Source organism: Colias eurytheme, chromosome 31 (genome assembly GCF_061535395.1).
Source record: "Colias eurytheme isolate Ceu_HAF_F1 chromosome 31, ilColEury1 Martin Lab GWU primary, whole genome shotgun sequence".
NCBI classification, from domain to species: Eukaryota; Metazoa; Arthropoda; class Insecta; order Lepidoptera; family Pieridae; genus Colias; species Colias eurytheme.
Genome location: NC_143010.1, coordinates 3415243 through 3429555, shown reverse-complemented (window position 1 = coordinate 3429555; position 14313 = coordinate 3415243). Strand labels below are relative to the sequence as shown.

Sequence of the window (14313 nt, the reverse complement as noted above, 5' to 3'; positions counted from 1 at the left end):
TCTCCCGAAAAACAAACAAATTTTAACAGTGTGTTTTCATAACATACAACAAAGAATCGTAGATATGACTTACAGAGAATTGTTTTTAAAAACAAGGGTCATATCTATGAATAAACTAATATATGTAGCACCATGGAATGCTATTTCAGACTATTATTACGATGCGTTTAATAGTGTTAGAGTCTTGGAAGAATTATTAAATTTTCAATTTGATAACGATAATTATCAAATATATAATTTTTTTAAATCATTATACTATCTTATAGACAAAAAGGTTCCCAAAAATAATTGTATATGTATTGTGGGGCCTTCTTGTAGTGGTAAAAATTTCTTTTTCGATTGTGTAATTCATAGTTGTATTAATTTTGGACAAATTGGCAATTTCAATAAGTATGGCCGTGCGCCTCTGACCACTCGGGTAACGTCGCTGGTTGAAACATTATAAGTGTCTATATTAAAAAAAACATTTTTTTTATAGTATCCTTATTTATTAGTTGTCAGGAGGGGAATATAATATTAATAATGATATAATATTAAAATGTTTTTTGGGGAAAAACCATCTGTGAATAACCACCCACAAGTCGAAGTCAAATAATATAATATTAATGTAAACAAAAAACATAGTCTCTCAGAACAGCCCTTTGATCCGAATGTGTAGGCTTTATAATGAGATTTGTAACAATAATGATATTTTCCTATATAATTTGTATCAATTTAGAAATAAAATAGATATTAATTTAAATGATGAATAAAATTCAAGTTTACTTATAATTAATTTAAATTATTTTTGTTATTTTAATTAATGAGTACTTTTTGTGTGATATATTGATAAAACATTTGACTTAATAATTAATGATGGTATGTAGTTACTGTATTCACTTTTTTATGTTATTGTAATGATTTAAATGTTGTGTGCAGTTTTAATTGGGTTGTAATCTTAATATTGTTTAATTTAGTAAGTTGATGTAAATGTTCTTGGATTATATCCTGTAACTGTGCCTTATATAAATAAATAAATAATGTGATAAATAAATATTTTTACGTAACATAATGAAAATTATTTATATTTAATGCATTTTTTTTATTTTTGGAAAAAAATATGCTATATTTTAATATACGGAGCCTCCGACTCTAATCAGCTCTCCGACTATCAATATTCACGATAGGACAAATAAAAGCAGATCTCATCCTCACTCCGTATTCAGTTCTATATAGCCCGTTGCAACGAGCAGACGTCTATACACAGTCTACACCGGAGTTAGATTTTTGTAACTATGGCAACCAATTTGTCAACATTTCTTCGAGATCTCGAATTTGTGTTACGATCTACTCACCCGGAGTACACCGACCTCATAGCTCAAGAGTACTTCTCCATCTGTGAAGTACCAGTGAACGGAACTTTCAAAAACTGGAAGAAGCCGGAGAACAAAAACAAAAATCGCATGCTGGGATGTTACACCAGACCAGCGATGGAGCGGACTATATTAATGCTAGCTACGTAAGTGGATTCTATCTACAGAGAAAATTTTTGGAAAAAAATATGCTATATTTTAATATACGGAGCCTCCGACTCTAATCAGCTCTCCGACTATCAATATTCACGATAGGACAAATAAAAGCAGATCTCATCCTCACTCCGTATTCAGTTCTATATAGCCCGTTGCAACGAGCAGACGTCTATACACAGTCTACACCGGAGTTAGATTTTTGTAACTATGGCAACCAATTTGTCAACATTTCTTCGAGATCTCGAATTTGTGTTACGATCTACTCACCCGGAGTACACCGACCTCATAGCTCAAGAGTACTTCTCCATCTGTGAAGTACCAGTGAACGGAACTTTCAAAAACTGGAAGAAGCCGGAGAACAAAAACAAAAATCGCATGCTGGGATGTTACACCAGACCAGCGATGGAGCGGACTATATTAATGCTAGCTACGTAAGTGGATTCTATCTACAGAGAAAATTTATAGCAACGGAGCAACCGATGGCAAGCACCTTGCACAACTTCTGGACCATGGTTGGAACAAATAAACATGGAACAAAACAGCCGTGTGATTGTGATGTTAAACGGTTCTGAAGAAGAGTCACAAGAATCCTATGCGTATCTTTCTCCGAGTCAAACTGAAGTAACCTCAGGAGACTTCGTAATCAAACAGACAAGAGATTAACTTGGAGCCGTCCTACACCGAAACAGTGCTAATCATCACTCACTCACGGACCGGAGAGTCAAAGAAGATAAGCCACCTCAAATATTTGAACTGGCCCGAACACCAATTTCCTGATGAAGAAGATATTCTGAAATTTGTGGTGATGATGAACATAAAGAATAAAGAATTTTTCATCGAAGCAGATGAGAATAGCCAACGTATGCCAGGTGCTATTGTTGTACATGGGAATGCTGGCATCAGACGAACGGCTACGTTTTGTGCGATAGATAGCTGTGTTTACGAAGCTGCAGTTAAGAAAAGCATATCAATACCATTAGTTGTATTGAGGATAAGACAACAAAGAAATTTCAGCTTTTCCGGTCTTAGTTATTACATTTATGTACACAGTGTTTTGTTGTACTTTCTGTCATATTACTGAGCATACTATGCAGATTTTGTGGAATTACGAACTCACTATACACTGAGAGACAATTTTATTCACAGCGAATAAAAACGCGTATTTGGATTTTTTCTATATTAGTAAAAAATTAATTACATATGGAATTTAGAAGTATTGTGACCAATTTTTCAATGTAAATAATAATAAAAATTTATTTAAGTAATTCAATGTATATAGATATACATGTGTATTTATAACTTGCTTCATGAAGCCTTATTTGATTTTTAATTCTAATGTCATAGTAAGTGCGAATAGTACCACTGTAATTTCATGTAGAGATAGAAAAAAAAATTAGTTCAATATAGTAATTTCAAATCTCTTTCTTTTTTTTTGTCCTATAGGGCTAATGACTCACAATTATTGTTAATTATTGTTATAATAAGTGTTAAATCGCCCGATGGCAAATCGGACTTAAGTATGTCGGAGAATTTAAATAACTCTCCATAATTAATTATAATTTGGTAGATATGTGAAATAATATTAAATAATGACTCAGTGCGCACACCTTGCGCGGTCGATGGTAGTACCGAGACTATATCATCGAGCTACTGACTCAAGGAATATAAACCATAGCATGGCCCGTAAGCCCATGCATTTCATATCAATTCAATATCGACATTATGTTGTACATAATAGAGTACATTATAATAGGAAGGTATAGCCACATAACAACTACTCTGTTATGATTCTCTCACACGGCCATTCTGACAACGAGCGCGTTCTCGCGCGAACAATTCGACAAGTAATTTTGCGAGATTACTTCTGCGTCGTATTTCATTTGTTGTATTCAAACTCTTTTCCCTTCACGGTTTGTAATTTTTCACACCGACTCTCAAATTATTACTCATCATCGTCATCATCGGTGATATCAACAACTGCTACTGTCGCCTAAAGGCGAAGCTTTGAATGTATTGTGTGTGTGTGTATTATATTGTAAGTGTAGAGCTCTGAACAAATACTGGAACTACATGCAGCGCGGAGCCTGCCATGTACTGTTATCACAAGGAGCGCAATGCTACCCATAACATCTGGAACTACATGCAGCGCGGAGCCTGCCATGTACTGTTATCACAAGGAGCGCAATGCTACCCATAACATCTGGAACTACATGCAGCGCGGAGCCTGCCATGTACTGTTATCACAAGGAGCGCAATGCTACCCATAACATCTGGAACTACATGCAGCGCGGAGCCTGCCATGTACTGTTATCACAAGGAGCGCAATGCTACCCATAACATCTGGAACTACATGCAGCGCGGAGCCTGCCATGTACTGTTAACACAAGGAGCGCAATGCTACCCATAACATCTGGAACTACATGCAGCGCGGAGCCTGCCATGTACTGTGATCACAAGGAGCGCAAGCGCTACCCACAACTACACGAAGCGCGGAGCTTCCAATGTACAATATGACATACGCCTTGCTTTGTCAAACACAGAGCTATTATTGAGCTATTAAAGTGTGGTGTGCATGTGTGTTATGAAACTTTTGTGTATTACTTAGATTAACTATACGGAACTATGTAACAACCGAGGAAGTAAATAGGTAAAATAATAAAATAAAACAAAAATAAAATTATACGAAGTATTTATTTTTTACAATACTTTATTGTACAAAACAATGTAAGAAAATCTAGTACAAACTTATAAAGTAAAAATATTTTGCACAATATGCGGCCTTATTGCTACACAGCAATCTCTGCCAGGCAACTTGCAAATTACTGGAAGTAAGGAGTAACTTTTATGGAATACATTTTTATTCATTGGCTCACTTTCCAACTGCTTAGATAAATTTGGAAGTTCTTGACACAAATATGTACTGAGCATGATCTCCAGTTTGAGGCTCGATTCGATACCTCTCGTTATCGCAAAGTTGAGATTATTTTGTATGGACTGGAGAACTTTTCTCCTAACTTAGTAATTTACATCGTATGACACGCCATCAAATCGTCGTCCAGTGACATATCTAGTGTATTTACAGGAATACACAAAACCACCTTGCACTTATACCTTGATGTATGCTAGGTATAATAAGAACACTTTACGGGGCAGATTAACAGCTAATAATTAAATTACGAGGACTGAACCAGGTTCTAAAGTCACACCGACTTCCATCATCCATTTACCACTACCGACGATATCACATTTTCATAGTCTACCTTGAGACAATTCAATAATCATAAATGACCGCCAAAACAAGTAAAATAATATTGATGTTACAATCGGCTTTTCTTTCTTACTAACACAATATCAACATTAAACAGAATGCCTTTTTTTTTTTTTTTCAATACGAACCTTATAGACGTTCAAATGCTCGTCCATCCTGACTTTTGCGTTATTTCTAATTTCAAATAGGTTAACTACTAAAGCGTTGACACTCGTACTAAAACATTATTACGCGGTGGACTTGCAGCCTATAGACAATTGCAATGGGCTGTCGCCTGTGCTGTGCGTTTCTTTCATACAATACAATTCAAAGTAAGTTGAATTTTGCCAATAATTGTAGAATGCCAATATCTACGTTCATGATTTTCAGCGATAATGAAACAATGAACTTAAGAACAGACATTAACCTTTTAAAATAACCCGTTAGCGCAACTCATCCCGCTTGTAATTTTGTAAAACTCAAAATCACAGCGCTTAACATGCTCTTTTTTTTTATTTACCAGTAAATGCGTCAACAATTACCAATGCGCATTTCTTAAACTCGTAAGTGCCATTCGTATCGATTGTAATGTATGAAGTGGCTCTGACACATTTTCTATTGGATGTTAAGTCGACTGTCCAGCTCTAGAGGGCCTTTTATTAACTTTGCGATGTTAAAACGATCAATGTACGTTCTAACGAAATTACACTAAATTTTTGCAGGATTTCCAAACTTAAATGTTTCAAATAATCATGAAATGATTGTATCAATAAACGAATGATAACACTTCATTTGCACCTAACAAAACAAGAAGTTTATATAGCAGGCATTTTTTTTATCGTATGTGACAACCTTAAACTTAAATCAATAATGCCATTTCATCGCACATGTCGCGAATCTTTACTATTTTTGCCCGAATTGAACATTATGTGGAGACAATTTGTTTCTACTAATAAAATCTACATGCGGTATTCTTGCACCCTTGCGTAGGTACCAACATCGAAATCAAAAGCTTGTATGTAAGCCCATCATCTATGAACACGAGGAGAAAATCTTTTTCTTATGACATGATGCTTTGAGGCCTTTTTGAGGCTATTTTAGTCTGTTAAAATGTTAACGCTTAATAATTGATTATGCTTGAGGTCTTCTTAAACCTTTAACTCTATTCAATAACTATGATAACAACTTTCTGTGTCAGTGATTCTTTGGTTATAATATTCGATTTTTAAGTTGATCATTACTTTCTTGTAGGAAAACTGAACCATAATAATCTATTGAACAGGAATCTGTGTGTACTTCAACAACGAGATTTGTCCGAAAATCGTTAATAAAGAAGCAGACGTCATTATTTTTTGTTTTGTTAATTTCTCCGCAGGTGGGTGTCCGTATGCGAAGTGCACTAATCCTACTTTACGTCTTTTTTATTTATTTCATACAATAGGGGCTAAGACTTAAGAAAAGCTAGGAGTAATCTCTCTACAATACCTCACGAATAAATATCTCTTATTTATCTGACGAAGCTACCGTTCGATGTTATGAAACCTTGTTGTGAATACCTATTCAATGTTGCAACAGCAACTTGCATTTATTCCAATTAAATGAAAACTCTGAGCAAGTGAGACTTTCAATACTCTTCTTAAACAAAAGAATGTAACCTCTTATAATTTTGAAAACTCGAGAACATCGTTGAATATAAAAAGTAGCTATGAAGTCACATAATTTATCTAGTCCTTGGTTAACAACAAGGGCATTACAAAGCCTTATAAACGTTGAAAGAACTATAGATTGTGCTAGTGTTGTATTCACAAGTCTTATTTCCATTTCACAAAATTCGTGCTTTACTTTCAATGATGGATCACACAGGATGAACATAATTAAAATCATTGGAATCCGCGTCTATAAATTCAATATTATTGTCCGCAAAAACAAATATTTTTTATTTTAAATTCACGAATAATTTGACTCCCATTGTTATTCATAATCAAACTACGTCCGGCTCTAGTAAAAACATCTCAACCTGTTACTTCATCCCCGAAAGTACTCGAAAGTCTACAACAACCAAAGCTCATAATATTTACATCATTAACAGTTATAGGTATAATGTTGTACGGGCGAATGAATAGGTTGATACAGTGCCAATTCTTGTTACGCGAGTGTATACAAACTCTAGAGGCCTGGTCATGTTATCCGCGGCTATCCTTTTACAAAGGAAAAAAAAACAATCGGACCCGCGCGCTGTCAATAAGGCACTTGAACTTAACGCCGGCAACATCTGTGACTGTAAGCAGGGTATCGTGCTGTAAACACACATTAAAAGGGTATTGTTTCTTAAAGAGCGTGCCGCCCGTTGCTTAGAAAAACAAACCTCTTCTATGTGACCAAATTTATGACTATAAGTGCGTTGTTGTACTATTTCTTAAATATTCAACGGACCTTTGTTATTCTTAATGATTAAACTAACTGATTTTGTTTCATAGGCGAGATTTACCGTCACGTTTGTAATGACATGTGAACACACAGTTATAGCAAACAATTTGCAACATGCGACGCTTTAATTGATTTGTGCCAAAATGTCTATCAAGACCCACAAAATCAATCGGCGTGTATCATAATAAATCAGATCATACCTGGTCATCTGCAATACCTTCTACCACGAATTTACTATATTCGCGTAGTTCCAGCCCCTTCGCAGCCGGTCGGTTAGCACCAACTTTGTAGTGGAACACTCGATGTATGTTGAAACTCGATCACTTTTTAACCATACCATATCTCAAAAAGGTATTTTCGTTACACCATTATGCTGCCGTAAACTCGCTATCATTCGGGTCGTACATCGGTATGTAAACATCATTATAGTTTACCTTCCTTAATTATGCGTTAGACCCGGAAACAAAATGTTTCGTTTCGGGAAAGTGTATCTGCCATTTCTTTTAACAGGGATGCGCACGACATGATGATTGCGAAACCCACACACAACATTGTCGTTGTCGTGCTAACATTCTCATGATTTATTGATGGTGGTAACTGTGGTTCTTCTCGAACCTCATTACACTAGCTATATCTTCTTGAATCTCACTAACACTATCACTCGTTTCACTCACTTGCAGATTTGCACCGTTTAACAAAGTCTTATTCGTATTGGAATCGGGGGTAATAAGTGCCGATCCCACCGCTGCTGTCGGAGAATTTAAATAACTCTCCATAATTAATTATAATTTGGTAGATATGTGAAATAATATTAAATAATGACTCAGTGCGCACACCTTGCGCGGTCGATGGTAGTACCGAGACTATATCATCGAGCTACTGACTCAAGGAATATAAACCATAGCATGGCCCGTAAGCCCATGCATTTCATATCAATTCAATATCGACATTATGTTGTACATAATAGAGTACATTATAATAGGAAGGTATAGCCACATAACAACTACTCTGTTATGATTCTCTCACAAGTATAAGCAAAATTTAATAAAGAGATCTCGTCTTACTTTATTATATTTCTTTTAATTCAACTCTCTATAAACTTGCTATATGATTAGCATATGACTCTCCAAAGTTTTTGAAACTCTTAAAGTTTCAATAAAAAAGTACAGTAAAGTTCTAAATAATTGGCAAATGGAAGGTTATACGCGTTTATACGCGTCGCATGCACCTCAACCTAGGTCCACCAGCCAAGATCCAAGAGCCACCTTGATACGACACTATACGGAAGAGCTGCCTGATATAAGAACCGGAGCTTGTGAAAACTTCATGAAGCCTACAAACCAGAACCGAAATCGATTCAAGCAATATCCATATTTGGACGACTCCCGTGTGGTTTTATCTCAGACCAACGATGGCGCGGACTACATCAACGCCAATTATGTAAGTGGATTTGATCTGCAAAAAAAATTCATAGACACCGAGCACCCGGTGGAAAAAACCTTGAACAATTTTTGGACCATGGTGTGGCAGGAAAACACCCGTGTGACCGTGATGCTTACTAGCGCCGAAGAAGAGTTACAAACAAGCAAGATACGGTATTTTCCTTACAATCAAGATGACACAATCATAAGCGACTTTTAATTAAGGAGGACAAGATCGTGTCGGAAAGCAACTACACCGAAACAGTGCTTAATATCATTAACAAAAAGACTGGAGAGTTAAGGATAGTACATCACTTCAAATTCCTGGACTGGCCGGAAGGCCAAATTACTGCAGTAGACAAGTTACTTGACTTTTTGCTGGCTGTGAATGAAGAAAATAATGAATTTTTTGTGGTAGCAGCGTATCATAACCGACAGTTACCAGGACCTATTGTTGTTCATGGAAGCAAAGGCATCGGAAGAACTTCTATATTTTGTGCAATAGATACTTGTCTATATCAACTAGTAGCTACGACGACAATATCAGTACCATCAGTAGTGCTGAGAATTAGACACCAGAGGTGTTCTAGCCATGCAACTCTGAACCAGTACACTTTTATATACACGGTCTTGCACTACTTTCTGAATGCCATTCGATCAAACTATGCATTATTGGTGAAATTTCGTTCTCATTTTACAACCAAAGATATGCTTTAAGCAAATTTAGTTAATAAAAAAAATTCTAGTCATTACCAATATGTTGTTTAGTTTTAACCTAGTTACCTTCCATAAATTAGGTATGTGTTTATCATGTGATGAGCCATAATTTGGAAAGCAAAGGTCTTCGATAACACCGTTTACGTGTCAGTCTTTGCGTACATACTATGGATCACGTAATCCAAACAACTTTAGTAATAATATTGTGGGTTGCTGCAATGTTGTACAGTTAATACCATGTTAAATACCTGATAAAAGTATCTGCAGCAGAAGAAATTTGCTCAGAGCATAAAGTGCACTTAAAAGGATTATAGATGATTGCGGACTTGCCTGCCGTCTCTCTCAACACTTACTGCCTCATCCACTCAACATTTTTAGTTAAAGATTTACCATCTGCTACTGCGACGCGTTAGAGTTTGCCATATCCTGGAACGTCTCAACACACGGAGGAGGACAAGCTGAGGTTTTACGACTACTACTAGTGGGGCTTCATCACATTGTTCTAACTTCTTACAGGTGATATGCTTCTACTTGCCGCATCAACTGTGGAAAGTGTGTGAAGGTGGAAGAAGGAAGATGTTGGCGGTGAACCTCACTACTTCGATTCTAATCGAATGCATCGAAAAGAGCACGGACTTATTGATCGAATATTGGGAGAAACAACTTCACTCACACTATAGGTACTACTACAGTAGTAGAAGACTCAGCACTTGCACCCATCATTATAAAAAAATTAGTTAGTTATTAGCAGATTATTACAGTACCAATCTATTTAATGGTTGTCATAGGAATGTTCAATTGTTTAGTATAAGATTAAATAGCAATCTTTGTAGGAGTCACAAAACAGGTTGATGCCTGTTGCGAAGGAACGTGAGATAAGTTTGTTGACTCATAGAGTTACATCAGTTTCGTTGTACCTAGGAATTTGCTTTAAATAAGACCAGTTGCAATCGTGCAGTCAGTCTATGGTCGTTTGACCGCAGTGGATTGTATACGTCTACCAATACTACGTTTGTGTTACTTCAACGCATCAATAGTCATGGAAATCGAACAAACAAGTGAAGTAAATGAATGGAGATATGCCATAGAAGATGAATTTCTGAAATTAAGAATACAACTTGGGAAATAGTGTCTAGACCACAAAATCGAAAGATTATTGGTAGTAGATTTGTTTTTAGTCGAAGACTATTTTATTTTTTGTATATTTATTTATAAGTTTCTTCACTTTGGCCCTTTTTTTTTTGTTCATTGCGTGGGTGTTAAGTTTGAAGATGAGATGTACTTTTTTTTGCAGAGAAGAACTACTTTCTGCCAGGGCCGCCCGACAAGTATCTGCAAGACATGTGACAAAAAGGAGTTGCTAGCACGAAAGCGTGTGAAGGAGCTGCAGCGGGTGCTCCTTCCCGACGCGCCTCCGCGCAAACGTCGTACTTTGTAAATACCGTTTTGATATTTTACCTATATCTTAATGTGTTAAAACAACATGTAATTAATGAATTTTGCTTTATAGAAATCCTTCTCCTGAGAGGGAGCGACCACTGATGGCTGCATCAGCGACGGCGAGCCAGCTCAGAGAGCACGAAAAAAAAGGGAGTATTTCAACGACGAAGTAACAGAGTCTGATGAGCGCACGAAAAAAAAGGGAGTATTTCAACGACGAAGTAACAGTCTGATGAGCGCACGATAAAAAAAGGGAGTATTTCAACGACGAAGTAATAGAGTCTGATGAGCGCACGAAAAAAAGAGAGTATATCAACGACGAAGTAACAGAGTCTGATGAGTGCACGAAAAAAAAAGGGAGTATTTCAACGACGAAGTAACAGAGTCTGATGAGCGCACAACATAAAAGGGAGTATTTCAACGACGAAGTAATAGAGTCTGATGAGCGCACGAAAAAAAAGGGAGTATTTCAACGACGAAGTAACAGAGTCTGATGAGCGCACAACAAAAAAGGGAGTATTTCAACGACGAAGTAATAGAGTCTGATGAGCGCACGAAAAAAAAGGGAGTATTTCAACGACGAAGTAACAGAGTCTGATGAGCGCACGAAAAAAAAGGGAGTATTTCAACGACGAAGTAACAGAGTCTGATAAGCGCACGAAAAAAAAGGGTATTATTATTTTAAATACTACCTCGTTTCGCTTCAGCAAAACAAATTGAAAGCTAAATCGTTTACATAATGAACGGAACGTACACGTTGACATTGACATAAAGATGACATATAAGCGTAAATATTTTTTCAAGCTCACTTTTCGTTTCTCGTTTACGGTGAACGAATGGTATTTTCCGTGTGTTTCTGCAATTATACGACTTGGCTACTAATTTGGATTCCGATCGTGCTGCTTACATTGTTTGACCTCTCGCCTGACCCACTGGACCCTGATTTGCATTGTGATTTGGATGCTGTTGATGGTGACACTATTTCGCTATCATTAGACAAAATATGCTGTGTGCCGGCATGTGGTAAAACACGATTAAATGGCATAAATAGATCACTAGCTAGACTTTTACCTATTACACCATGTGGTGATTTAGGTGATTATCACACGCTCTTTGTTAGCTCCTAGTTGTCTTTATAAACTCATTATCCTTTGATATTCATCACTGCTTCAATACTTCAAGGCTCAAGTAATAGTTGTTTTTAAGATCTTATGACTATGTACTTTTTATATGGTTTTAGGCTTGGATGGTGTAATACTTTGTGGATCTCGATAGTATCATTTCTCTCCCAACACACGAACCTTATATGGCGACCCTGCCAGTGCTAGCATTCCGCTAGCCATACACGTATATGGTGCATCGTCGGGTGTCAATTGTCACCATGACGAAAAGAATACATCTATATTTCGCCGTGCCGGGACACTTGTGTGTGTCTTAAAATTAATAAAAAATATGGGATCTACAAATAAAGCATCGTGGCATTACTGTTTATTTACGGAATATACTCTATAATAAAAAATTGTCACAAAAAATGGATTGTGAATGAAATTGCGAGAAATTCCATAAGAAAATCTGTACGATGGCGTGGAGGCATTCAACGTGATATAAAAAACGATCCAGAAGATATAGCCTGAGGTGTGCCTAAAGTGCAGTGAAGTGTAGTGAAAAAGTGTAATAAAAAAAAATGCAAAATAAATCTAAAAAAAAAATGTGTTAGTGCAAAAAAAAATGGAAAATTTAGAGGACTTTAGAAGTTATAATTTTAATTTTTACTTATACATACTTATATTTTTACTTATAATTTTAATTTTTACGTACCACCATTGGACGTACAAGCAGCTATAGTAAATACAGATATCAACTTGATTGGTGGAGGTGACTCGCAGCCGACACCCGGGACAAGTCAGCATATTAATGGTAGTAAAGAAGACGTCGATGCTATTTGTAAGAACGTCAAAATTTACAAGTCATTAGAGTGTTTTGACATGAAAATTCCAGGACTTCGATTTGAGCAAATTGAACAATTAACTATGCTTAAGAATCTATTCTTAAGAAAGCTCAAGTTTTATTTTGATGAGGATTCATTCCTATTTCTAAACTGGAATGAAGCTGCCCGACGAACAAATCAAGTTATATTTGATAAGATCGGTGCGCTAAGGAATAAGGAGAAGGTAACTATAGTTACTTTTACTATAGAGACTGATTGGTTAAGAGCAGCCCTCGAGTATATTAAGGACCTTAAGACTTCTGTTACTACTGAGACGGAGTCAACTGGTAGTTTAGCTCCAGGTCTAGATTTGAGAGGTATTTATGCACTTGACGATTTATCAGGATCAGGTTCGTTAAGAATATAATTCTAAGTGTTTTCTCTAACGAACCAACTGAACGAGCTAGAAGCAAGTTGGAGTTAGTTTTGCAACGTAATGCACACAAACACTTTTCCTCGGACAAGATATGCCAAACTATGCTTGCTTAGAAATGGATATGTAGAGCAGCTAATCGCACAACTTCATAAATTTCCAAATCCCTATTTACATCTAGACAGATTCCGTACCTGGATGTATGCTATTGGTGGTGACATACTGGCAATGAACAACCATGATGTGTTCAATAAACGTCGTGTGTGCCATATTCATTTTGAAAATAGATAGAGCAGCTAATCTCACAACTTCATAAATTTCCAAATCCCTATTTACATCTAGACAGATTCCGTACCTGGATGTATGCTACTGGTGGTGACATACTGGCAATGAACAACCATGATGTGTTCAATAAACGTCGTGTGTGCCATATTCATTTTGAAAATAGATAGAGCAGCTAATCTCACAACTTCATAAATTTCCAAATCCCTATTTACATCTAGACAGATTCCGTACCTGGATGTATGCTATTGGTGGTGACATACTGGCAATGAACAACCATGATGTGTTCAATAAACGTCGTGTGTGCCATATTCATTTTGAAAATAGATATCAAACTTGGAGTAAACGATTGAGTGCCAGTGCTGTTCCAACTTTAAATCTGCCAGGTGTGTATTATTCTTTATTTTTTGTCATATATGGTCAAGGTCATGTCTAAGGAGGCTAGGATCCCTCTACATTAGTTGTTTGGTTGAATTTAATAAATTAATGAAGATAAAGGATTGGCGATTGCTGGATATGGCATGAAGGACATGATGATGATGATGATTCTTCATAGGAAACAATAAGTTGTATGCACTATTAAGCAATCTGAACTGAGGAGCTGTTGATAGCATATGAACTACCAAAATGATGCTGATGAAACTTTCACATTAAGCCGTTGATGCTGGCTGTTTGTTATTGCTAGATGGCAGTTTTTAGCTATGTCAGCAGCCTTACAGGTGTCTTAAAAACTCTTGACACTGGGGATGGCCACTAGCCCCACAACCTTCACCATTCGGGCCTTGGCCCCTGTGTGTGGAGTATCGCCTGCTCTTCCCGTACTATGGGAAGAGACCAGTGCCCTGCAGTGGGGACGTTATGGGTTGTTATTCAAACTTGTATTGTACTTAGTACTGATTACTTATGCAAAA

At 36.6% G+C, this 14313-nt stretch overlaps 2 protein-coding genes across 4 annotated transcripts in view; one reads left to right on the top strand and one right to left on the bottom strand.

The window, feature by feature from the left end:
* Positions 1-14313, bottom strand: part of LOC149895498 (uncharacterized) — a 55875-nt gene that overhangs the window by 35178 nt on the left and 6384 nt on the right. The window lies entirely within an intron of this gene.
* LOC149895500 (tyrosine-protein phosphatase non-receptor type 9-like) lies at positions 8232-9312 on the top strand. Its single transcript, XM_090119098.1, has one exon. The coding sequence runs from the start codon at positions 8374-8376 to the stop codon at positions 8821-8823; it is 450 nt and encodes a 149-aa protein (XP_089975224.1). The 5' UTR covers positions 8232-8373; the 3' UTR covers positions 8824-9312.